The following is a 27738-nucleotide window of genomic DNA, read 5'->3' on the forward strand; positions in this document are numbered from 1 at the left end:
CGGTGCTGTACATTAGCCGCAAGCTAAGTAAAAGTGAGGCTAAGTACAGCACCATAGAGAAGGAATGTTTGGCGATCAGGTGGGCCGTTCTTACTCTTCGCTATTACCTCCTGGGTAGGGAATTCGTCCTCTGTTCAGATCATGCTCCTCTCCAGTGGCTCCACCGTATGAAGGATACCAACGCGCGGATCACCCGTTGGTATCTAGCATTACAGCCTTTTAAATTCAAGGTGATCCACAGACCGGGGGCGCAGATGGCTGTAGCCGACTTCCTCTCCAGGGTGGGGGGGGGGGGGGGGGGGTGGGGGGCTGCAGAGGCCGGACGGCTCCCCGGCCTGAGGCAGGCGGTGGGGGTATGTGGAGAGGTAAGCATGATCGAATACCCAATAAAGGGGGAGAGCATGCTCAGAGCCCGGCGGCTAATCAGCAGGCCAATCCGAAATAATAAGCAACACCTGTTTATTCTAGTGATTGGACCGGAGAGACACCCGTCTTAAGGAGAACGGGAGGAACAGTCGGGAGAGAGAGCTGAACGACGGCCACATAGTGGGAGCTGTGCAGTACAGTTGTGACTTAAAAAATAAAATCTGTTACTTACCTCAACGCCGACCCTGTCTTCTTCTTCCCACACAAAGAACATTTGTTACAGTAATGATTAAGCAAATCTGGATATACACTGTAAAAATGCTGGGATCCACAAAATCCCTTCATGTTGTCACAACACAATTTGTTTAAGTTAACTTAATCGTTTTACAAATTTAAGTGGATTCAACATAAAATAAATTAAGAACTGTGTTATTTCAACAAGCAGCAAAAGTAATTTTTTGAGTGTAAGGGGATTTTCAAGTTCAGTTATTAATGTTTATACGCAAATTGTATAGTAGTCTTCAGACTGATCTTCATATTTAGCTGGCAAAAATTTGATCAGGATATTAAGTTTTATAATAATTACATGCAATAAAAAAAACCTTTTCAACTTTTTTCATTCATTCATTTATTTCCTTTGGCTTAGTCTCTATTTCAGAGGTCTGAATGAACTGGCATATGTTTTACACAGCAGATGCCCTTCCAGCCACAACCCAGTATTGGGAAACATCCATACACACTCATTCACACACATACACTATGGACTAGGGCTGGGCAATTTGGACAAAATCTAAATTTCGATTTACTGAAAATTTTAACTCGAATAAAATTAATGAACGATTTTTTTTTTTTTTGACATTCATCGATGCTACCAAGCTGACCAATCACAGAGCATGTGTCGTTGTGACGTGTAATTATATTTTTTCAGAATCAGCTTAAGCGTCAGTCACAGCAAAGGATATGTGACTGTGTAAAGCCTGCACCAGACCATATGCTGCGCTCGATGCAAAAGCGTAAACAGAGCGGGGCCACTTGACTCCACATGTGGAAAGAAACTGAAATACTTGACCTGGAAAAATTTGATAGATTATAGGTTCTGAATGTTGATTTCGATTACTTTTTGATTAATCACCCAGCCTTACTATGGACACTTTGGTTTATTCAGTTCACTTAAAAAGCTTGTCTTTGGACTGTGGAAGAAAGCAGAGGACCCAGAGGAAACCCACCTAGAAAAAGGCTAGAAAGACAAGCCTGAACCCTTTTGCCAAAACAAGCATAATCACTAAAGCTAACACTCTGGGTTTGTTGCTCTGCATAATCTTCAGTATATTTGTCCATAAACATATTTGTGGACTGATCTATTTTTAGAGATTACACTGGAAAATGTTTTCTTTGAGGTATTTTATATGCTCGTTTGTTATGGTAATTTGCTGGCAGTGAATGGCACTACGTTTCTGATCTTTGAAAGCAATAACTCATTAACATTAGAAGGATGTGACCTGCAAAACAACCAAGCTTACACTTATGACAAACAAATCTCTCAAAGCATTCCTTGTTAAATCATGCTGTGATGATTACTGCAGAACTGTTATAGCTTAGATCATGAATGAGCAATATTTTTTTTCAAAGTACACATGGTATACTGATTAGGTCAGACTGATTGAAGTGGCAGTATAGTGGCACAAGCTCACAGGTATTTATGACATCGTAATCACTCAGTAAAGCAATGCACAATTTATTTGGTTCATTAATGTATAAATAAAACCACAAAACACTCAAGTGTGTTATTTTACCCATGAGGACATATACTCATTTAAGTGACTGCATTTACTGCTCAATGATCACCAGTTACAGAAAACGAGAGAACAATGCACAAAAACACGCAGTATAATGAAAAAATAAAGAAAGAAATACTTGCATATGCATTCCATATTCCCTGTTAAAAGTGAAAATTATGCATAAAACGGTTTATTTCTAACTAATATGGTCAGGTTGATTCAGTCATTTATTTTCTTTTCGGCTAAGTCCAATTATTAATCTGGGGTCGCCACAGAAGAATGAACAGCCAACTTATCAAGCATGTTTTTACGCAGCGGATGCCCTTCCAGCCGCAACCCATCACTGGGAAACATCCATTTACATTCACACACATACACTACCCAAATCATCTATACCGTATATCTTTGGACTTGTGGGGGAAACAGGTGCACACGGAGGAAACCCATGCAAACACAGGGAGAACATGCAAACTCCACACAGAAACGCCAACCTGACCCAGCCGAGGCTCGAACTAGCGCCCTTCTTGCTGTGAGGCGACACCACTACCTAATTCATGTAAATTCAGTCATGTAAAGTATATTGCCTTGACTGAAATTTAGACGTTCCCACACTATACATATTTTACAGTACAAACTCAAACACACATTTTTACAGTGCAAAGAGCAGTATAATCAAGATTATTACATTAATACGGACTGAAAAACACAAAAAGCTTGCATCTAAATCCTCCACTAGAATGGAGGAATTGAGAGGTAAGAGGAGTTTTTCAGGCAGGAAGCATGTACAGTAATTGGCAATGCACTTGCGTTTTAAAGTTAATCATAGATCCGTCCATATATAATTGCATTGGATTGCAACTACATGATTAAATCTACACAAAATCAACTGCATTATAGTCTATACACCAGCAAAATAAATGCACATTATTTATACAGTAATCTCAGTTAAATAAAACAAAAGAATTATGCAATATTTATTATGTAACACACGCACAAACATGTATAGAAAAATAAGGATCTACAAATTAAGACTGTTTCAAATATTTAAAATGGTATGTGTTCAATCAAATAGAAAAAAAAGAAAAAAATGAATTGTTAGCAATTATGATTCACCAACCAGCTACAATGATTGCACAAAAGCTGGCAAACACCTGGACCTAATAGTCTAAGTTGTGTTCGGTCATTTTGCTCCCGCTTTATTTTAAGTGCCCTTAACCTTACATTAAATGAATAGGTGCTATGTACTTATTGTGCTCGTTTTGTACTGCACAACGTTTCTGTTGCTGAGGTGAGCTACAGATATGGTTAGGGGTAGCTTTGATGGTATGAGTAGCAGGTTTAAGAGTGGGTTAAGGTGTAATGGATGGGACAGCATTGTAATTATAAATGTAGTCACAGGTGTAAATACATGCTGAATTATAAATATAGGCTAAGCAGCAATGTTAAAAACAGGTACACAATAAGTGAATTACCACATTAATAAAGTAATTGAGGCAACTTTATATAAAATGGGATGGGACCAACATTTCAAATAGGCTATGTTTAGCCTATAATTTACCAAATGAATCCACGAGGAGAATGAAGTCTTACCTGAGCGTCAGATAGCGTCCAGAACAGAATCACTTTGACGAAGTTCCACAAGAGACAATTCCTCATGTTTCTGAGGTAATGCCGTCGATATAACAAGCGATATTTTCCCTTTAAGACGTTATGTATCTTCTCACAACCGCGGGCGACCATGATCTGCTCATGACATCAGTGAAAAGCATCGTTAAATCTCCCCGAAATCTTTCCTTCGGTGTCTAATGCAAAGCGCGGATTCGCGCGATGTCGCTCTTTTACGAACTTCAAAGGCGCTCACATCTCTTTCACGGGAACTTTAAAGCAGCTTGAAAAGTTTGCAATCTAAGTTAGTCCACGATGAAATCCCTCGACCACTTCTTCTGACTGACTCAACGTGAGTGAAACAGGCACTTGAATGAGAAAGAGACTCTCCACCAGTCACTCTAATACAGTCTCTCTCTCTCTTTCTCTCTCACTAGGGATGGGCGGATCGATCCTGAAATATCGATAGTATGGTGATGCTCACGGTTTGAGCGAGGATTGATGCGTTTTACACCAGTAAAATCGCCAGTAAGTGTTTAATTTGTGCCTTCTTAATTTTCAACGAAAAAAAACACATATAATTTGTTCTGAAGTGAAAAAATGACTTTTTTTGGCAAACTGTTTTGTTGAATAGGAACTATTTTTTTCTTCCGCTCATCTCTAAACAAAGCAGCATAGTAGCAGAATTAATCAACGCATTGTCTTCAAAGAGTGGGCTAATAATCAAGAAGAGAAATAAAATCTTCAACTTTAAATTAAGTGGTTGAGTTAATTGATTTAGTGTCGTCTGAGGAATTGCAATTTATTTAATGTCACTAATGATCTTTTTCGATTCCTATTATTAAACTGGAATAACTACCCACCATATATATACTGTAAGCTAAGTTTGGATGAACGGATTATTATATTTTAGGTTCACTGAAAATTGAAAACACAATGAGTAAATGAGGTATTTCAATTTTGCGTTTCGATTCAGGTAACAAAAGGCGAGCAAGGCGATTAAAGAAGCGTAGTAACTTTAAGCACAAAATTATTATAGTATAAATAAGCTTGTGGAACACAAGAAATATGTGTGAATAACTTTGGGGTGGTTATGTTGGTATAGCAAATTTTCTCAATTTTATTAGAGAAATTCGTTAGTATGTAATTTGCATAATTTCAACACTATAAAAAATGCTGGGTTCCACACAACTGATTTCTGTTGAAAGGAATTGGGTTAACTTATAGTTATCATTATTATTAGTTTTTTTTTTTTAAAGTGCATTGAGCATACAGTAAAACAATTAAGTTTTCCCCCAAAAAAAGTTATTTTGTTATGTATACTGTATATCGGATTTTCTAAATTGATATCCAGACTTTTAATTTCAGTCAGCCAGCCTCAGCGTGTCTTTCCATTAAAAAAATTGCCATGTTTAAGGTCTGATTTCTTTAAAAAGCAATGATCGTTACTGTCTGATAAATATAAGATATGAAGTGGGTCTCATGGACAAGAAGCAGCACTGCATTAAATTCTATTTCCCCCTGCCACGTCTATAAAATATGACAGTTTATTTTAACCCAGTATCTTCAATAGAGTTTCTGCGCTATCCTGATCCTGACAACGCTAGCGGTTATGGTCTTTCAACTTGTTTTAAGCTTAAACAACTAAATAAATGTTTAAGTCTATTTAACTGAATGTATTTTAATTACATTACAACATCAATGCTGTAAAAGGAACCTTATGATATTAAAAATTTATTTTACATTAAGACTTCACCGGAAGTTTATCGGCATAATTTAATAAGAATCTGCACTATTATCAAATAAACAAGTATAGTGACTAATGTTACATTGGGGTAATGCATAGAGGTTACAGCTTTTAAAATGTGTCTATTTTGTCTATTTATATCTCTTGTAATATGTTTTAGTCCTATATATTAACTACAGGTATAACTGATTCAGTAAGGTATTTCAGTAGATTACTATTAACCATTACTATTAACCATATACTCTAAAAGTCCTGCAAAATAGCATTAAAGTGCTGTATGTAGAACCATAAAAGATTTTAGATATGTTACTCCACTATACTTTTCACTATGGGAATTTACTACAATGCTAAAAGCTGCTCTAAATCACTGTTATGCTTATTTTCTAAAGTTAAAAAGACTTGTGTGGGGGCCCTGGAATATATCAGCATTCATGCCATAGATTGCTGACCCCGGTTCTGTATGATTACTGTAACCGATGTTCTTCAAAGAAGCAGAGAATTACTCAGAACTGCATCCATCTCAAGGGACTTTCTCTTCTGAGGCACTGCTGGCTATACATGAGATCAGAGATGTGCTGTAAAATCTAATGGTTAAAAATCTACTGTGGCACAGTTCAAACCCCAGAGGATTTTTTAAATGACTGAAAAGTAAAATTACTATATTAGGGTTCTGAAAGCTGCATAGCAATAGCAAGCCGTGAGCTGGAACTGTCCATGGTGCTGAAACACCAGCTTGAAAATACAACTCTCAAATGTTGCTTATTTAACTGTGTATTTTCAACTCAGAGTTATTTAGCTGCATCTTTTCTACTAAATATCTCAATAAACAAATTTTAAAAATTCCTATAAATTTAATTTAAGTGTTGTAGAAAAGTAATCATATCAAATGTGGTTAACGGTTTTATATAAAAAAAAATTCATGTGGAGCAAAACGCCAACAGACTATCTTGCACAGCACACTAGTTATTCAGAGGAGCCGTGGAGGATTTCAGTATAACTCTTATCACTTGGATTCAATCTCTTTGAAGAGGCAGTGACAGGCCGCCGCTTAACCATTTCAGAGACTGAGCACATATTCAGTTTTCCCCGAGCTGTTAAATATGTATTTGGCTTGATCCAAAAGTGGCTGAAAATATTTAATGAAACCGACCTAACTACACTTATGAGATGTTATGCGAATAAAAGTCACGTCAGGGATTTTGACAGGGAACAATTCAGCTTAATTCTTCTCTCAAGACTGAGAGGAAGCTCAATATAGCAATCTCAGTTCAATTACTTATGGTCTCAGGTGGAGATCATTACTTGTACATCAGTCACAAACAAAAAGAAACATTTGATGCTCCTGGGATCTATTCAAATGCCCCAATTCAGATCAAACTTGTCAACATTAATCATTACCAGTGATATGCAAACAAGAAATTAGAGAGAATCGTACAATGAATAATCAAATCCATTTCTGACGATGCTCTGTCCCACTTTGTTGTAAATATAAGGCTCCTGAAAGAACATATTTACATATTTATTGCTCTTTTGCTCTTTTTGTTGTGATCCTGCTTTTGCTGAATATATTCTTTGCATTCATGCACAGTAATCAGGCAAAATATCTGTCATAACCAGAATTTTCCACCTTGGAAAATTCACTTTCTTTGTGGCACTATGGCAGTTTTAGGTTTGCTTACTTTTTTCCGAAATATAAAGGATTTACATTCAAATAAGAGAAGGGAAGTTTAAATTCCAGCAGAATCGAAAGACTATCTTCTGTTTCTGCTTAAATGGGGAATCATTTCCTTTCTATGGAAGTGAAATAATGAGCTTCACAACATGCACCTTGAAAGGAGTTGTTGGAGTGCAATCTTAGCTTTGTTTAAAATTCATAAAAGCCTGCTCATCGGATGCAATTACTACATGAGATGGATGCTTTCACAGACAATGATTTTATATTCATATTTTATTTTAAGATTTTAAACCTTGTCGTGAATAAACCTTAAAAATTAGGCATTACACTAATCTATTTTTTTTTTATAATGTCAGAGTCCATGACATCTATTCCTACTGTAGTTTTCAGCCTTTTACTGCTACTTTAGTTGTTTGAAAGTACTGAAGGTCGTTTCAAGAATTTGAAATAAAATTGTCACGATCACTATGCTATCAATGCTGGAGATTCAGTCGGGTATGTCTGCAGAACTACAACACATAGAACTCTTAGCACCCATCAACTTCTGAAACAGGTGACAATAGTCCGGACAATCACACACAGACACAGCTGTAGCTTGTTGCACTCTTGACAACTCACAATTAAGTACACCCCATTTTGAAAATGAATATTTTTCTCAATTTATTAGTGAATATAGGCAATGTATTTTGGTGCATTTAAACAAAACAGATCTATTTATTAAAATAATATTTTAGTCACTAAACATTTTTAAAAAACTAAAAGTTAATACAATTAAATTTATGTAAAATATTGCAAAAAAAAATTACAACTTACAAAATGTCAACTAACTTTTTACATGTTCTTGCTTCTCATGATTTTTCCTTTTTTTATTTGTATTTAATACACTTCTATAACAAATAAATGTGGGTGTACTAATTTTGGACCGTTATCATATGCTATTTTGTTAGATAATCTTCAGATTTGTCTTCAGTACTGACTGATCTAATGTATATGCACAAATACAATATAGCATAGCTTCCTATTAAAAATATAAATTAAAAAATTGATTTGTAAGGGGTGGACTTATTTATTCGGAGTACTATATACACTTCACTTTCTCATTCACAATTCTTAATCTAATCCTATAGCATCACAAAGCAGTTTTCTTGTTTTGTTTCCCTAAACCCTCGCTTTGTTTATCGATATTTGCTGTTAGCCGCCTAAATCGATCTGAATAAAAAATTCACACTTAATGTCAGCCAGAATGAATTGACAAAAGTCACTTAAAATGGCATTCGGAAAATCATTCTGATAGTAAAGGGACGTTTAAACCTTTTCTAATCCAATTATGTAAACACTCCATTGGATTAAAACTGGAGCTGTAAAGTTCTGCATATGCAAAATGGTATAAATATGTACAACACACAGAACTAGTGGATGATAATGAATTTGAAACTGTCAAGAATTACTGTTGCATCATATCAGAGTTCTCACGTCATGTCTTGTAGGATAATGTTGCTTCTGACACTTACTTTAAAAAGAGTAAAGAAATGACTCTGGATCACAAAACCAGTCATAAGGAATTGACTCAGACTTATACATCATCTGAATAGACAATTGTTGCAAATTAATGATATGCAGACAAGGGTAGTTCTAAATGCAGCTTCATTTAGAATGATCAGCCAGGCAGGGGTCGAAAACCAGCACAAACTGTGTAGTAGACAATGCAAAAACAGGGGAAAGATTCAGGGTAGGCAGCATAGAATCAAAACGCGATAAACAGACCAAAGCCAAAAACACCAAAAACTAGAAACAAAGTAACCCACTTACGTAATGACAGCAACAGCTAAAAATACTCGGCACATGTTTGTGAAACAGAGGGGTTTGATTAGTTATCAGTTTTGAACAGCTTCGGCTTTGTGTGTTAGCAATCAGTAGGAAATTGGAACAGGTGTAAGTGTGTGGTGCATGACAGGTATTGTAATCCATATGGTGGCTTACCTGGGTGCTCGATGGTTCATGGGAGTATGCCCAACCATTCTACGTGTGTTTTGTAGACTTAGAGAAGGCATTCGACCGTGTCCCTTGTGGCATTCTGTGGAGGGTGCTCAGGGAGTATAGGACCAAAAGAGGTCTGTTAAAGGCCGCCTCGTCCCTTTATAAAACGAGTAGGAGTCCAGTTCGCATTGCCGGCAATAAGTCAGACTTGTTTGCGAGGCATGTTGGACTCCTGCAGGGCTGCCCCTTGTCACCAATTTTGTTCATAATTTTTATGGACAGAATTTTAAGGTGCAGCCTTGGGCTGAAGGGGGTTCGGTTCGGGTACCACAGGATTTCATCTCTGTTATTCGCAGACAATGTTGTTCTGTTGGCTTCATCAAACATGGACCTTCAGCATGCACTGGGGTGGTTTGCTGCCGAGTGTGACATGGCTGGGATGACAATCAGTACCTCCCAAGTCCGAGGCCATGGTGCTCCACGGGAAAATGGTGGTTTGTCATCTCCAGGTTGAAGACAAGTCCTAACCCCAGGTGGAGGAGTTTAAGTATTTCAGGGTTTTGTTCACAAGTGAGGGAAAGATGTAACGTGAGATTGACAGGCTGATTGGTACAGCAGCAGCAGTAATGCAGTCAATGTACCGGTCCATTTTTGTAAAGAAAAAGCTGAGCCAAAAGGCAAAGCTCTTGATTTACTGGTCAATCTACGTTCCTACTCTCACCTTTGGTCATGAGCTTTGGGTCATGACCGAAAGGACAAGATCTCGGATACAACCGTCTGAAATGAGTTTCTTCGAAGGGTGGCAGGGCGCACTCTTATGGATAGGGCGAGGAGCTCTGACACCCAGAGTAGAGCCACTGGTCCTCCACATCGAGAGAAGTCAGCTGAGGTGACTCGGGCATCTGTTTCGGATGCCTCCTGGACGCCTACCTAGGGAGGTGTTCCAGGCATGTCCCAGTGCGAGGAGGCCTCAGGGAAAACCCAGGACATGCTGGAGGGACTATGTCTCTCGGCTGACCAGGGAACGCTTTGGGATCCCCCCGGAGGAGCTGGAGGAAGTGTCTGGGGAGAGGGAAGTCTGGGGTTCTCTCATAAGACTGCTGCCCCTGTGACCCAGCCCGGAAAAGCGGCAGAAAATGAATGAATGAATATCTGGAGTCTGAGAGTTTGAAATATTCAAAACACAGAGTAAATCTGCTTCAAAGTTGTCTAGATTGAGTTCATAGTTCATATTTATACTAACCAAAAATTAAATTAGATCTATTATCAGAAGAAAATAAAAACAATTTGCAACACAATCTTTACCCAACATTATAACTGTTTTGGCATAAAATAATAATTATTTTGACTCGTACAACGTGTTTTTGACTGTTCACACAAATATACCTATCCAACTTAAGATTGGTTTTGTGGTCCATGGTCACAAATAAGCATTTAGTGTATGCACATCACAAACAGCAGGAAACTACAGTATGTGCAGTGTGTGCATGTCAGAAAATCAAGAATATGCAAATCAACCCTTATTTACATTATTTACATTATTAACATTAACACTGGATTTATCGTTTGGAAGTTTTCAAGCGGACTAAAACTAAAATTGTCCATGTAAACTTAGCTAGCGTCATAGAAGGACCAAATTCAATATAAACATTATTGATGATACATACCATATAGACTTACAAGCAGCTGAGCCCAAAATATGAAGGCACATTCATAACGCCATACAGTATTTAGCATAGCCAGCATCTTCTTTATAGAGCTTTTCTAAGGAAAAATGCTTATTGTACAAATTTCCATTCTTATTCTGAGTGATTCAACTTGCTTGCGTATAGACAAATCAATTCAGTGTATAATGAATTTGGTCTTTTAAAAAAAAAAAAACGTCATGAAGGTAAAGTTCACCCAAAATATCTGTCATCACTTACTTGCCCTTCAAAACCTATTTTAGTTTCTTTCTTCCGCTGAACACAAAAGCAGATATTTAGAAAAGTGCTGGCTGCTCTAAACAATTGCCTGCCATAGTCATTTTTGTTTTACTACTATGGTAGTTGAATGGTCCCAGCCACCAGCATTCTGCAAAATATCTTCTTTGTGTTCAACAGAAAAAAGCTTAATTTTTATCCATTTAAACACCACTAAATAATATAAACCAGCCTAAAATTACATGGCAGTCAATGTGTGGAAGTGAAACATGATAAGAGGCAGCTAAATGGATGAACAAACCAGAATCGTTGGTAACAAATAGCAGAAACATTGAGTTACTGTATAAAGACAGTTACTGATACTTGCTTGAAGCAGATGATTGAGAAATGACTTGATAAATGTCTTTGGCAGACTGACGCGGAGAACAGAAGCCCGTAGCTCAGCAGTGGCCGGAAGGTCATCCACAGGTATAATCTTTACAGGTGAGGGAGAGGAAGAAGGCTTGCAGAGGATCAATAATGACACCGTCAGCATCCTGAAGATCAAAACTGAGATGTTTGTCATTGGTTAGAGACAAAGATGGTGAGGCCTATGCTGTAATATTTTGGTAGTGATTTAATAAGGGAAGTTAGTGTTTCTGATGGCCCAATGAGAAAAACAAAAAAGCAAATGAAGTTTAAAAACAAGCCCTACAGTATATGTATTTGAAGATTTATTATAATCAATTTAAACTATTACCACAAGAAATAAGCCCACAACATGTTAAATCAAGCCTAGGCAAGGACGATAAACGGTTTAAGGTTAACTGCAGTTTGGAAAAGTCAAGGTTTTAATACCGCTAAATGTTCCCAAGGTCTATGTGATTTTTTTAATGTATTTTTTATGTCTTGTAAAGAAATCTGTGTTTTTGAAAGCTATGAAATAGATAGCAGAAGTCAAATATTTATTTAACCATTTAGTTTGACATGTTTACTGCTTCCAAAAATAAAAGTTTCTTAAAATAAAATAAATTGTGTTCAATAGGGAAAAACGTTTTAGCCAGACATTTAGAAAAAAATTATTTTTGTACCTAGAATAGCAAAGTCGAGTAAAGGAGGTCGAGCCTTCTCCTTTATGGCTCCTAAACTCTGGAATAGCCTTCCTGATAACGACTGAGGCTCAGACACACTCTCTCAGTTCAAAACTAGATTAAAGACCTATCTCTTTAGTAAAGCATACACTCAGTGCATCACTTAGCGGGTTTCCACACAGGTTTCTGCATCTTGTTTATATACACTCAAAAAAAAATGATATGTTGGCTTTAAATAACTTTTTTATGTCAGAAGGTTCCACGCAACCGAGTTTAGTTACCTTTAAGAAAGAATATTTATTTGCTTTTTTTTCAAAGCTATAATTTAGCTCTAATTTATTTACACTGTTAAAAAATTTGTTAAATTTACAAAAAAATACCGGCAGTGGTTGCCAGGAATTTTCTGTAATAATACGGAAGTTTTATAGAAGTGTTTAAATTTACAGAAAATAACCGTATTTCATCAACTGATACAATGCTTAGTTCACAAAAACCTAGTTTAGCTAAAAAAAAAACACATAGTCATTCAATGTACTAATGTGTTCATGTATGTACAATTAGCAAACAGATTTTTACTGCATTAGTAAACTTTTAAACAAAAGAAGATGCAGCACAACATCAGCTATCCTTAGTTCATTTTGGACTTGAACACAGATGCTACTATCCTCCACAATGAACAGCAGCTACGCTAATTATTCTCTTTATTCCCCATTTCCACCTGGGCATACTCCTCCCGAGGCCCTCAGACAATGCGGAGTCACTGATTGGATCCAAGACCAGCGACGAGATGATCCTAAGGTTTCCATCCTGAACCAGGCCGTATCCTGAGCAGCTGCTACGTTGTTTAAGGAGGAGTGGAGAACATAAGACTAATTCTAGTGATGCTCCAAGGACAGACGAGTCTTCGCTGAGGCCAGCTACCAGCCTCTGCCGCTGAGACTGCAACTCTGCACAAGACGTTTGGCCAGCGGACAAATTAAAATGATCGTACCCAACTGAGTCTGGTTTCTCTCAAGGTTTTTTTTTCTTCACTCGCCAATCGGTGAAGGTTTTTTTCCCCTCTCCACTGTCGCCTCTAGCTTGCATGGCTTGGGATCGGTAGAGCTAGGCATCGATGAATTTGCTCTTTAGTGTTTGGACTCTCAGTAATGATTTTAAACCACACTGAACTGAGCTAAACTGAACTGAACTTAAACACTAAAAACTCAACTACTCTGTTCCAATTTACTATGGCCATTTACGTGAAGCTCCTTTGACACATTCTACATTTTAAAAGCGCTATACAAATAAAGGTGAATTCAATTGAATTAAATTTTTGAGCAGTAATCACAATAGTGTGATACCATAAAACTAGTATTTTTATCCAAGGACATCATTTTATCAAGGTTGTCAGAAATTTATACCAGCCCATGCGTAATCAAGATTAACATTAGTAAAAACATGTTGTTTAAACAAAAAAATATATATTTAACACAAAGCAGTCATATATTTACCACAAAATAAAAAAAAAATATTTACATAAATAGAAATAATAAATGAAATTAACAATATATAATAAATAGAAATAGTAATAATTATATCTAACAATGATAGATACAAATAAATGAAAATGCTTGTCACATAAAAATACAAAAATAAAATCAACAACCTGCGACTTGTGTTTTTTTACCGCAACTTAACAGAAAAGAAGCCAAGTCTGTGTATTATGAATAATTATTATTATTGTATTATTATTATTATTGTGTATAAGTTAACCCATTGACTGTCGCTCTACCAAACAGTTGACCATGTTTTTACTGTTTAAATAATGACAGTTAAAGTAATTTAAAGAATCACTGTTTTACATAATGGTTTACACACACAGCATTGTTGATAACATAATTCGTTGCACTACTACACTTGATTTTGGTTTTATTGTGAACAAAAAAAACAAGAAAACATGTTAAATAAGAATCTGAAATATTTCATTGCATACTTCAAAAAATAAAGATGATTTAGTATTCAAAAATGTTTTGTTTTGAATAATTTTTAAACATTACAATATTGTACTTCATATTTTACATTATTCATACATGTTAATTCCAGCACTTTTACCATAAACCCCCACATCAACCATTTGGTAGAGGCTGATATTTTAGAAATTATGAAATGCGTTGAAAAAAATGCATTGAGTGTGTTAACTAGCAATATTAGGAGTTAAGAATTGCAATACAAACTTTTTTTTTCATGGTGGGTAATTAAAGGTTAAGATGAAAAACCAGAGGGATACTGGGTAATTTAGTCTAAGCCTTGTTTTGCATTTCAAATAGGCATGCCTAAAATGGAGAACTTCACAAAAAAAAAAAAACTGTCATTTGCAGGCTATACTGTATTTTATACTGTTCTTATTTATTAATTCATTCATATATTTACATTTTGGCCGACGCAGTGGCACAGTGGGCAGAGCTGTCGCCTCACAGCAATAAGTTTGCTTGTTCGAGCCTCGGCTGGATCAGTTGGCATTTCTGTGTGGAGTTTGCATGTTCTCCCTGCATTCGTGTGGGTTTCCTCCGGGTGCTCCGGTTTCTCCCACAGTCCAAATACATGTGGTACAAGTGAATTGGGTAAGCTAAATTGTTCGTAGTGTATGTGTTTGAATGAGTGTGTATGGATGTTTTCCAGATATGGGTTGCAGCTGGAAGGGCATCCACTGCGTAAAAGATATGCTGGATAAGTTGGCGGTTCATTCCGCTGTGGCGACCCCAGAATAATAAAAGGACCAAGCCGGAAAAAAAATGAATGAATGAACGAATTTACATTTTGTTTAAATTTGAATTAAGAAAATATTTTGGTCTCAAAATGTGAGCTTCTGCTGTTTGGGTTGTAACTCGCTCCAGTACAAATCAAGTATTGGCAGCACTGCAGCATCTATCTGGCACAGCGCTTCTTCCTTCCCAACAGTCTTTAAAGTCAATGACTTTGTGTGTGGCTGGTAAAAGCAGCAGCACTGGAAAAATGCATGTGTGAAAAAACCTCAAGTATAGGGGATATGTCATATCTGTCTCTACCAGAACAAATCAGCTTTTATAAAAAAGCCTCACTAATTTAAAGGTGGCCCAATTAGAACAGATTCAAAATGGCTCAGAGTTGCTTGAATTGTTTGAAAATGTCACATGTTGTGAAATGAGTTCAGAGGATTTTTCCTTGAGTTGTTTTGTGTAATGCTCTTAGTTTTTTCCTATCGCTTCCAAGCTGAAGCATTCATGCCCTGCACCAGACTACACCTCATTAGTGTAAATCTTCACAGCAACCTTACAGCTTCTTTTTTTAAAACTTTCAACACAAGTTCTTCTTTATTGTATATGTTCATATCCATATTTTCACAGGGTCATTTTCATCAAACAGATGAACAGGACAACACATGCTTAGAGCTGTAAAACTCCTCATTTTCATGATTCTGTATATCAATAAATCTGCATATACATAAACAACAACTCCAAGCAGACCAGCATCAAGTCAACAACAACAGAGATTTCAACTGGTGGCATTTATATTATATGCTCAACCTAAATAAAGGCATGATCTCACTTTGTAACGCAACTTATATTGATTTCTTAAGACAAAAATAGATAACACTTTAAAATAAGGTTCATTAGTTAATGCATTTACTAACATGAACTAATCATTTAAACATTTACTAATGCATTATTAACATTCAAGTCCATGCTTGTTAACATTAGTTAATGCACCATGAGTTAACATGAACTAACAATGAACAACTGTATGTTCATTAACTAACGTTTACTAACATGAATAAATACTGTAGTAAATGTATTGTTCATTGTTTGTTCATGTTAGTAAATGCATTACTTAACATTAACTAATGAACCTTATTGTAAAATGTGACCCAGAAATAAAATCAAGCAAAGACATATTGTAAAACTGACTCACTTTACGTTGGCTTGCTCAATTCTTCATTAGGGTTCGCTATGACTCTGGATTATGTGTTTACCAGCAGATGCCCTTCCTGTTGTAAGCTAGCCCTGAGACTGCACTCATGCAACCACAAGTGCTGGAAAATGTCCTCTCAATGTCCTTCTCACACACACAATTTACTTAATCCAGTTCACCTACTGTATACTGAATGTCTCTATACTGCATGTTGTTACTATGCTCCTTGGTTGTCTTACACATTTAGACGTAATTCCTTCAATTTTGAAGAATTTATTGAAACGTGAACTAAATGAGATTTGTTATTGTTTTTCCTAAGAGGTTGATGTATGACCCCAGTGTCTTGGTTGTGTTTTGTACGTCTTAGTTGTGCTTAAGGTTGGCTAATTGTGAAAGATGTTTTTTTCTGAGGTTATCTTGGCCAGGACTCCCTGGAAGAAGAGATTTATGCTAATCAAGAAAATTAAATGAACATCTTTGAAAAAAGGAAATTAGAAAAATAGAAAAGCAAAAAACTGTGATAATAGGTAAAAAGAAATTAAACATTTTAAAGAAGTGGAGATAAAGGCTCTTGAGAGACATTTATTTAATTTGAACATTTATTAAAGTTAAACACAGGATTATTTATTTGTTTAATATTAATCTATTTAGAATGGATGGATGGATAGAGCCCCTTTGCTTTTACTTCTCTTATTATGGGAACTTGATATGACAGACTTGCTCTTTTGATGAAATATTGTCAGTGAATTTCTGAAGGCTTTATGATTTATTTGTTTTTTGCTATTTGTTCAGGAAACCTGCGGGTCCATCATATGCCCAGCGGATCGTTGGCTCATTTTATTGCCATCAACTGCACAACAGCAATGATGGGTTCATTCCAAGTCTCTGTATCTAAAATAACTTTACCTTCGCTAAAGGGGCTGTTTTTGATATGTTTATGCATTTTGCCATTATTTACCTCTATGTTGTTCCAAATCTGTGTAGCATAATTTATACTGTGAAACACAAAATAATTTAAAGGGGTCACAACACTGATTCTTACTTTGTGTGAGTATGTTTTTCTTTTTATATGGGTTGTTGACACAAAGTTGAATTTTCACTGTCATCCATCCAAATATTTCTTTTTTTTAAATACTTTTCATTTAAGTGTTTTTTTTTTTTTTAAAGTACAACAGAACAAACAAACAGCATTGACTACACACTTTGCAGGTAACACATTTTCTTAGCACAGATTTTACCGTTATAATTAATTAAATTTATTCATCATTCGCTAAATCCCTTTATTAATCAGGTGTCGCCACAGCAGAATGATTCGCCAACTTATTCAGCATATGTTTTACGCAGCAGATTCCCTTCCAGCCACAACCCATAACTGGGAAACCCTTATTAACACAGATACACTATGGCCAATTTAGCTTACCCAATGCACCTTTAGCACTTGTCTTTAGACTTGTGAGGGAAAACAGAGCACCCAGAGGAAACCCACACAAACATGGGGAGAACATGCAAACTCCATGCAGATATGTAAACTGACCCAGCCAAGGTACGAACAGCAACCTTCCTGCTGTGAGACGAACGTGCTACCCACTGCTCCACCATGCAGCCCACCGTTAGAATTAGACCTCGTAAATCAGAGCCTTTCCAAATGGGTGGCGGATGCCATATCCATAAACCAGATACATATACATCTCTAAAAACAGGAACTTGATACACACTCTGGTGTGACAATGCATGTTAAATTTAAATTGGCAGTTCCTCTGAAATCTTTGATAAGAACCCAATTCAAGATCATGTGAGTGATGCTTCTCATAAAACCCATGGGGGGGAGGGGTGTGGAGTCATACACTGTAATTGTTACGTCTTGTTGTCGGAATGAAATTATCTAACAAGTCCAACAATTCATGGCAAAAAATAAAAAAATAAATCTAAATTTTCATCTTAAATAAATTAGCCCAATATCAAGATAATAAAGTTATAAATGATAGATGTTGTTATTAGTTTTATTATTATATCCAGTGAATTTCCTAATATAATTCAAGAACTTCAAGTCATGCATAAGTCAGACATTTAATATAATGAGAAAAAATAAATGCACTTCATATAGTGAAAAAGTATTAAAAATGCATTCATGGGGAAAATATAAAATATGCACATTTAAGTAAGAAGGACAGATGTATAACACTAATAAAACAAAACTTGGACAAGTGAACATGGGAATAGAAATTTAGATTTGCAAACAGAAATGAAATCCAAAAATAAAGTCTTCCCAAAATACAGAGACAGACAACAAGCTAAGACTACCAACAATCGGGATTTTTTTTTTCAAACGAGACTACAAAATAACAGTATTTTTATCAACAGGTTACTACGTTTTTAAAGGATTCAAATGTTATCACTCAATTGAATGGGCATTGTCAGCAGTTATCAGGTAATAGATATGGGTCAGTATCCAATCCAAATGCGAGTGACAATGTTTATTTGTATCTGACAATAAAACAAATAGTGCCAGGCTAGATGAATGCAGAACACAGGACAGGAACAGAACGGGGAAACCAGATCCAGACAAACTCCTCAGGGCCTGTGCACAGACAGCACAAACATAATTGATAGTAACGAACTGACACAGACACACAAAAGCGTTGCACAGATATAGGCACCATGATGAGCCTCAGCTGGCGAACTAATAACACGTGAGCATAACAAATCCACATGGACAACTAAAACAAAACAAACCCACGTGATCCAACATACACTCCGGAGAAGTGCACAAACCTGCAACCGTGACATTACCTCCTCTCTTACGAGCACCTCCCGGGAGGACCGGTGTGGGCGGGTTAATGGCCGTATGAAAAACAGGCTTTAATTTGGAAACATGAAACACAGGATGTATTCTCCTGTACGCTGGACGAAGTTTGAGGCGGACTGCCACCGGACTAATGATCTTGATGACAGTGAATGGGCCAATAAATTTAGGTGCAAGTTTATTACATACGGAACGCAAAGGAATATTCTTAGTTGAAAGCCACACTTTTTGACCGACGACGTAAACGGGAGGCTTCGACCGGTGGCGATCAGCTTTAGCCTTGGTGCGCGCACCCACTTGGAGGAGGGTCTGTCTGGCTCTGCTCCAAGTGCGTCGGCACCTCTGGACAAAGGCGTGGGCAGAGGGGACCGCGATTTCGGATTCCAGACTGGGAAAAGCTGGTGGCTGGTATCCTAAGCTACACTGAAACGGAGAGAGGCCCGTAGCCGACACTGGTAATGAATTGTGTGCGTACTCCACCCAAGGGAGCTGCTAACTCCAAGAGGAGGGATTTTGGGAAACCAAACAACGTAACATGCGCTCGAGATCTTGATTGGCCCTCTCTGTTTGTCCGTTACTCTGAGGATGGAAGCCAGGAGAAAGACTTACAGTCGCTCCCAATAAATGACAGAATTCTCTCCAAAATTTAGAGACAAACTGGGGTCCCCTGTCAGAAACCACGTCCGTCGGGAGGCCATGAATGCGAAAGACGTGATTAATGACAGCCTCCGCTGTCTCTCTGGCTGAGGGTAATTTAGGCAGTGGAATGAAATAAGTAGCCTTCGAGAACCGGTCCACAACGGTCAAAACAGCCGTATTGCCACCAGATGGCGGGAGACCGGTGACGAAATCTAGCGAAATGTGCGACCAGGGTCTCGAAGGCACTGACAGCGGCTGAAGGAGTCCAGCAGGAGGGCGATTAGAAGTCTTAGAAACAGCACAAACGGAACAGGCCAAAACAAACTCGCGTATGTCCCGTGCCATAGCTGGCCACCAAAATCGCTGTTTAACCAAAAATAAGGTACGACTCACCCCAGGATGACAAGCCACTTTGGAGGAATGTCCCCACCGAATGACGTCAGACCGAATCTCCTCCGGCACAAACAAACGACTGGGTGGGCATCCGACCGGGGGCATTACCCCATCCAGGGCTGTGCGGACCCTGCTCTCGATCTCCCATGTTACTGCAGAAATACAAATCCTCTGGGGAACGATGGGCTCAAGAGGCGTATTGCGCTCGGAAGAATCAAAAAGACGGGATAACGCATCGGGTTTGATGTTTTTAGAACCCGGTCGATATGAGATAGTAAAGTCAAAACGTCTGAAAAATAATGCCCACCGAGCCTGCCTGGAGTTAAGTCGTTTGGCGGACCTGATGTATTCGAGGTTCTTATGGTTCCAAACGATGAAGGGAACCCCCGAACCCTCCAACCAATGACGCCACTCCTCCAAAGCGAGTTTGACAGCCAACAACTCCCTATTACCAATGTCGTAATTTCGTTCTGCGGGAGATAATCGGTGTGAGAAAAACGCGCACGGATGAATTCTGTCATCCGAGGCTGCGCGCTGGGACAGGATCGCGCCCACGCCCACCTCTGACGCGTCAACCTCCACCACGAACTGCCGGGAGGGATCAGGTGTCACCAGAATGGGAGCTGAAACAAAGCAGCTCTTTAGTTTAGTGAATGCAACCTGTGCTGCACTCGACCACCTGAAGGGCATCTTGGCGGAGGTTAAGGACGTCAGAGGGGCGGCGAGTGGGCTGAAATTGCGAATAAAACGCCGGTAAAAATTAGCGAAGCCCAGAAATCTCTGCAGGGCCTTACGAGACTCGGGGATTGGCCAATTCACCACAGTCTGAACTTTCTCTGGGTCCATGCGCACCCCCTTGACTGACACAATTTGTCCTAGAAAGGAAACAGACTGTGCATGGAACACGCATTTCTCCGCCTTGACAAAAAGCCCATTCTCTAGCAGCCGCTGAAGCACTCGCCTGACGTGCTGCACATGTTCCTGGAGAGAACAAGAAAAAATCAGAATGTCATCCAGGTAGACATAAATAAACTGATCTATCATGTCTCGCAACACGTCATTTACGAGTGCTTGGAAAACAGCAGGAGCATTAGAAAGCCCAAAAGGAAGAACACAATATTCAAAATGCCCCCTGGGGGTCAAAAACACGGTTTTCCACTCATGACCCTGCTTCATGTGAACCAAATGATATGCGTTGCAGAGATCTAATTTCGTGAAAAACAAAGCCCCTTGCAGACGCTCGAACGCTGAAGACATCAGCGGCAAAGGATACGTATTCTTCACCGTGATGCTGTTCAACCCTCGATAGTCTATGCAAGGTCTAAGAGACCCATCCTTCTTTTTCACGAAAAAGAACCCCGCCCCCGCCAGAGAAGAAGAGGGCCGTATGATCTTGGCCGCTAGAGAATCAGAAATATATTTCTCCATGGCCTCCCTCTCAGGAATAGAAAGAGAGTATAACTTGCCTTTAGGCGGAGACGTACCTGGCAATAAATCTATTGCACAGTCATAGGGACGATGAGGAGGCAGAGAAGCAGCTCGAGACTTAAGCAGGTCGCACACCAGAAGCGCCGCTCGGCGCCGCGACACGGCGCGTACATGACAGTTTAAAGTATCACACACCAGACGCGCACATTCGAATGATATTTAACATGAAACTAATCAGATGGCGCTCTGTGGCGCGGCTGAAAAATTAACTGCGTCCTGAGCCGTCGCCGGGCGTCGCCGACAGCCGCCGACTTGCGGCGCCGGTGTGTGTATCCTGATAGAAACCTATCTTTAGAATTCTAAAATACATGGCGCTGCGCGGCGCGCCGCCGTGCGGCGCTTCTGGTGTGCGACCTGCTTTTACCGAATACTCTCTTCAGGTCGAGGTACTCACTGGGCACGTTTGACAGGTCCATGCGCTCCTCCTGAAACACAGAACAAGAAACAGCAGAACGAGCAGACGAAAGACAAGACTCATGACATTTCTCACTCCACGAAAATATGAAATTAAGACCCCAGTTAATGTGAGGTTTATGAAGAATTAACCATGGATGTCCTAAAACCACCGGTGAGTTGGAACAGTCTGTTAAAAAAAATGAAATGTGTCCAACATGATTTCCAGACGTGATAAGTTTTATGGGTTTGGTGGAGTGAGTGATAGTGGGAAGGGAAAGCCCACTGAGGGCGGGTACTGCAATGGGTTGTGACAGAGCTATAACCGGAAGTTTAGAACTGAAAGCGAAACTGGAGTCAATGAAATTTCCCTCCGCCCCAGAATCGACGAGGGCATGGGTGTCATGACTTCCGGAACCCCATGATACAGTGACGGGCAATAAAGTGGCAGTCGTAGAGGATTTGTCCAAATTAATTTCACCCATCAGTAACCTCTTACCTACTGATGGGTGTTGTCTTTTACGGTACAGGAAGCCACCCGATGACCCGCCCCTCCGCAGTAGAGGCAGAGTCCCTCCGTTCTCTGTCGGCACTTTTCTTGCACGGACAAGCGGGATCTCCCCAGCTGCATGAGTTCCGGGTCAGTGCTTACCACTTCCGGTGTCGCAGCCAATGCCGGAAAGTCAGGGACGGAATCCGAATACCTGCTCTGCTGCAGGCGAGTCTCACGCCGAAGCAGTGTGGTGTCCACACGGATGGCCAAATCCACCAACTCGTCCAGAGTCTTTGGAAGATCTAAGGAATAGATCGCATCTTGCAGACGATCAGACAATCCGTGCAGAAACATGTCCCATTGTGCCTCCGCGTTCCAGCCGCATTCAGTGGCTAGTGTTCGGAACTCAATCGAGTACTCCGCCACGCTCCGATTCCCCTGTCGGAGTTCAGCGAGGACTCGGGCGGCCTTTCTCCCGGAAGCGGCTCGATCAAAGACCTTCTTAAGTTCTTTGGAGAACAGGTCAAACGTAGAGCAGCATGGTAGCTTTTGTTCCCAAGCTGTTGTTCCCCACTGAGCCACCTTGCCCGAAAGGAGGGTGATGACAAACACCACCTTAGATTGCTCGGAGGGAAATAATGACGGCTGCAGCGAGATGTAAAGGGAACACTTAGACAAGAAGGATCGGCACAAGAGAGGCTCTCCAGAGTAGCTGGTCGGAGGTGGAAGACGTGGCTCAACAGAACGACCAAGGACCGCAGGCGCTGGTGACACTTCCGGGGTTGGTGCAGTCTCGGGGGCCGGTGCCGTATCAGCCTGTGCAGCACGGGTAACCAGTTGTTGGACCTGGGATGTGAGCAATATAACTTGGCCAACCAGGGCCTGGATCGCCTGAGCCGTGGTGGCCAGGGCCTCATCCTGTCGATCAATCCGAGCGTTGCTCTGAGAGACGAACTCAAAGATCTGGGAAACACTCGCTGGATCTATGAACAGGTCAGTTCGTTCTGTAACGTTTCAAATGAGAGTCAGAGAGGATCCAAATGCGAGTGACAATGTTTATTTGTATCTGACAATAAAACAAATAGTGCCAGGCTAGATGAAAGCAGAACACAGGACAGGAACAGAACGGGGAAACCAGATCCAGACAAACTCCTCAGGGCCTGAGCACAGACAGCACAAACATGAGTGATAGTAACGAACTGACACAGACACACAAAAGTGTCAAAAAGTGTGAAAGACGTCGTGTAACGCGTTGAGTTAAAAAAATACAGGAGAGCTCCCCTAACTGGTGTGTAGCAGCAAAATCATTAATTAGGGCTCACACAGGTCGCATCCCACATCTTGTGCATTATTCTTCTGTCACCAGCATCACCACAGAAAAATAACTTAATCCAAGCATCAGAGAAAAAGAAAAAGAAACATCGCATACGTGTACATGCGCATCTCGTTTTACAGATAGTTCATAGTATACACATGCACACACATAAACAAACACACACTCTCTTAAAGGGGCCGCACACCATTTTTACTCATTACAGACACTTGTCAGATGTTATTTTAGAGAGGGAGCATAAGGTTGACTGACTGTTTACACAAAACGCACGTGCTTGTACGGGCGTGACGTGGAGCAGATTCACGAATCGCAGCACATTATGACACAAGACCAATCAGAGTCACTTAAGGGCGGGCCTTTCAGAGGAACTAGAAACTATTTCAGTCGTTTTCATGTTAGCTGAGTAGCTGTGTATAATTAAAGTGAGATTTATGAAAATAAAACATGATTTCCTTCAAGTGAAACAAGCACACAATGCTTTGCATCTTATTAACACAACCAAGCCACAAAATTACATTCTGGACCACCCCTAACATCTACTACAACCGACACAGTAATGTAAAAACAGATCTGGAGATTTCTCTATTAGAATTAACCATGTGGATGAATGATAATAGCCTTTTGAGCCTACCAATAGACGCAGAAGCCCCCTGCTGGCCTATATCTTTATCAGCCACTGAAAAAGCCCATTCAATCGAAGCGAGTGAGTTTTTTCCATAAATGTTAGCTCCATATAAAATATCGAAACACTGTCAGATTAAAAAGTGTGGTTAGTGATGTGGCAATTGCAACAGTTGAATTAAAAAATACTTTATTCTAAAATTCTAATTACATCAGATTTAAGAACAGCACAGTGCTGTAAAAAACACTGTATCATTAAAATTAAACACGTCACCTAAAGATCGTCAATCATTTAACCAAAATACCAGTCACGCTTGAAGCTGGTTTGTTGTAATGCTGATTAAAAAAAATTTAAAAATTGGATCTCTTTGAATCTGAACTTCAGAATGACATGAATAAATAAAAACTCTGGAACTTATTCCCATTGAGTATCTGCATCATCTACTCCATCTGTGCTTTCGAATTCCAATTAAAACTCACAGTATTATTTCCATCACCCACTCTATAAAGTGTGTGTGTTTGTCTCTCTGGTCTGCTTCTCGTGACTCAGTTATGTCTGTCTCTTAAAAAGATGGCTGAATCTCTGAGAAAAGCACTGAATAAATATTTGGATTATTAAAGACAGTTATTAAATGCAGGTCGTTGAATTAGCCATGCTGCGATACATTTCTATTTAGTAAGAAATGTTAATAACCCCCTAATTATAATAGCAATCATTTCCCCCAGGGTACAGCCATTATCTCTTTCCACATCCAAAAAGCAATGGATTTGATCTTGCTGGCAAACTCACGTAAGTAAGTGTAAATGAGTAATTTTTTTGAATATGTCAGAAGTGGTGAAAGCACTTTCGCAGCAGTATGCAACGCCGCTAGATGCATCCAAATCCACAATTTCTGCTAATTAGTAAACTGTAGGGGAGTGTTCGCACGTCATTCTAAAAATGGATGAGATTGATTGAGTTTCATCAGCAGATGTGATTGCTGTTCATTGTGGCCGAGGCACGAACACACTTCTAATTTATCCATAACCTAGAATGATGAGGGCCAGTTTTTGGTCTTTGTTAGAATAATTGCTTATGTTCTCCTGTGACAATCGAAAGGTTAAGAGGGAAAATTCATATCAACTCCAGACAAACACCTGTAAGCCTTTTAGATATTCAATGCATCACAATAAAATGTCAGATTTTACTTTGTAAGAAATCTACAGAATGTTTTAAGACTTTTACTATATATTATATACGTCTAAATATACATCTGGATCCTGTAACAGTCAATTTCACAAGTGTTAGATGACTTGTTCGGTTTTATCTTTCAGTCTATTTTTACCAGTGATTAAATAATAAAATTAGAATGCTAAATTAATTTCAAATGGCAGTTTTACCAAAAGTGACACATCACACAACTCTATTAGCCTTTTTCTATGATGCAGAAGATATATATTTATTTTTATATATTTATTTTTTTTACAAAGGCACAGTGTTTTAATTTTGGAGAGCATGGTTACCCACAAGTTAATGTATCTATCTCCATATCTGCATCTCATATATATATATATATATATATATATATATATATATATTAGAGATGCGCAGATGGGCTATTATTTTATCCGCAACCGCATCACAAAACTCATCATCCGTCCGCCATCCATCCGCACTAACATTTTTGACCAAATTTTAAGACCGCACCCGCCCGCCATCTGCTGACTGAGCTCTTTATTTGAATGGCTTATTCCTTTTTATTATTAAATGAATGTTTCTTTATTGATTATTAGAAAATAGAGAATGACTTTAATTTCATGCAGTTAATCCAAATGTGCAAGTCAAATCCAGCATTAATTGACGCTTTGAAGTGACGCTATACAATACGAGGACGTGTCTTTTCACTTGATTCGATTCCTCGGTCCTTGAGTGTTTTCCCTGCGTCCTTCCCTCGCATCCTATAGGAGTGGAAAGACGAGGAAAGAAAGCAAGGAAAGGAAATGAGGATACACAAATAAGAAATGAGAAGCACACCTATAAAGCTCTCAGAATATCAGCAGTGAACTCCGTCTCCAATTGGCGCACAGGGACAAAAATAAATAAATAGCCTAAATTAAACACACTGTACTGTACAATTTTTTAATTATTATTGTAGCCTAATAGAAAACGCATTTTGACACATCATTTCAACATTCAGACGAGAGCGCCTGCCTCAATGCGCCCTGCTGCACTGAAGAAGCGCTCGCTCGCAGCACTTGTTGCTGGAATGCATAGACTTCTCTTGGCAAGGTGCTGTAGACGTGGGAATGACTGCCTTGTTTCTCCCAAAAGGAAAGTAGATTTTCCTCTGCTGATCCGTCTATACGGAAGTTTGTAGATGAAGACTTCTGTACTTCATCCAGAATTAGTGTATCCGATTCCTCCTCTCATTCTGTGAAGTCAGTCTTAGGCTTTTTCGTTGGTGCGCCAGCTATGTGTACAAAAACAGTACAACCGCCCACCACCCGCCCGAATTTAATTAAAATATTATTTTTCGTCACGTCATCCGCCCGATCCGCGGTTTATCCGCTGATTCCGCGGCTGTAACCGCCATCCGCGCATCTCTAATATATATATATATATATATATATATATATATATATATATTGCATATAGCACAAGATTTGAAGATCAGATTTATGTCCGTTTAGCAGGTTTTTTTTTCACAAATTGGATGGCCATCCAATCAGAGAAAGCGAATGAAAAGAGCAGATATAAATCTATCTATCTATCTATCTATCTATCTATCTATCTATCTATCTATCTATCTATCTATCTATCTATCTATCTATCTATCTATCTATCTATCTATCTACCTACCTACCTACCTACCTACCCACCTACCTATATATCTATCTCTCTGTCCGTCCGTCCGTCTGTCTGTCTAAACGTCTTTGTCTGTCTAAACGTCTTTTCATTCATTTTCCTTTGGTCTAGTTCCTTCATTTATCAGGGGCCGCCACAGCGGAATGAACCAGAATGAATTGAGCTTTTTCAATTCAACTGTACTGCATGTCTTTGGGCTGTGGGGCATATCGAAGCACCCAGAGGAAACCCACGTGATAACAGGGAGAACATGCAAACTCCACACAGAAACTTCAACTGGCCCAGCAGGGGATCAAACCAGCAACCGACAACAGATACTGCAATACAGTAAATATTACAGCATTTCAATATTTTTGCAAAATCAGTCATCTAAACCTACTGTATCACAAACTACTCAAAACGTCTGCAGCAAGTATTTTATTTTTCACATTTAAAGAAAACAAAAACAAATCCACTGTGAAAATAACTGAATCATGTTGAGAACAGTGTAGACTTGCGGCCAGAACGCATGATTCCTGGTGAAACCTGAAGCAGTCAGCGTTCAGAATGCTGCTGCGTTTCAATGGAACAATGTGATGTAGTGACATTTACTGGATGTCAATTGTTGTTTACCTGTTTTCAAACTCTCGGTTGTTGTACTCAGCTATTAAAGTCACAACA

The 27738-nt window shown here is 39.0% G+C and overlaps 1 protein-coding gene across 6 annotated transcripts in view; it reads right to left on the reverse strand.

Annotated features, from left to right (window-relative positions):
• The window catches only part of pth2ra (parathyroid hormone 2 receptor a), a 199896-nt gene that overhangs the window by 140344 nt on the left and 31814 nt on the right, over positions 1–27738 (reverse strand). For 2 of the 6 annotated variants that reach the window (XM_073911588.1, XM_073911587.1), the window contains exon 2: positions 11438–11606. In XM_073911588.1, coding sequence (XP_073767689.1) covers positions 11438–11605 — 168 coding nt within the window. In that variant the 5' untranslated portion in view covers position 11606. 6 annotated transcript variants of the gene reach the window in all.

This window comes from Danio rerio, chromosome 9, assembly GCF_049306965.1.
Source record: "Danio rerio strain Tuebingen ecotype United States chromosome 9, GRCz12tu, whole genome shotgun sequence".
Lineage (NCBI taxonomy): Eukaryota > Metazoa > Chordata > Actinopteri > Cypriniformes > Danionidae > Danio > Danio rerio.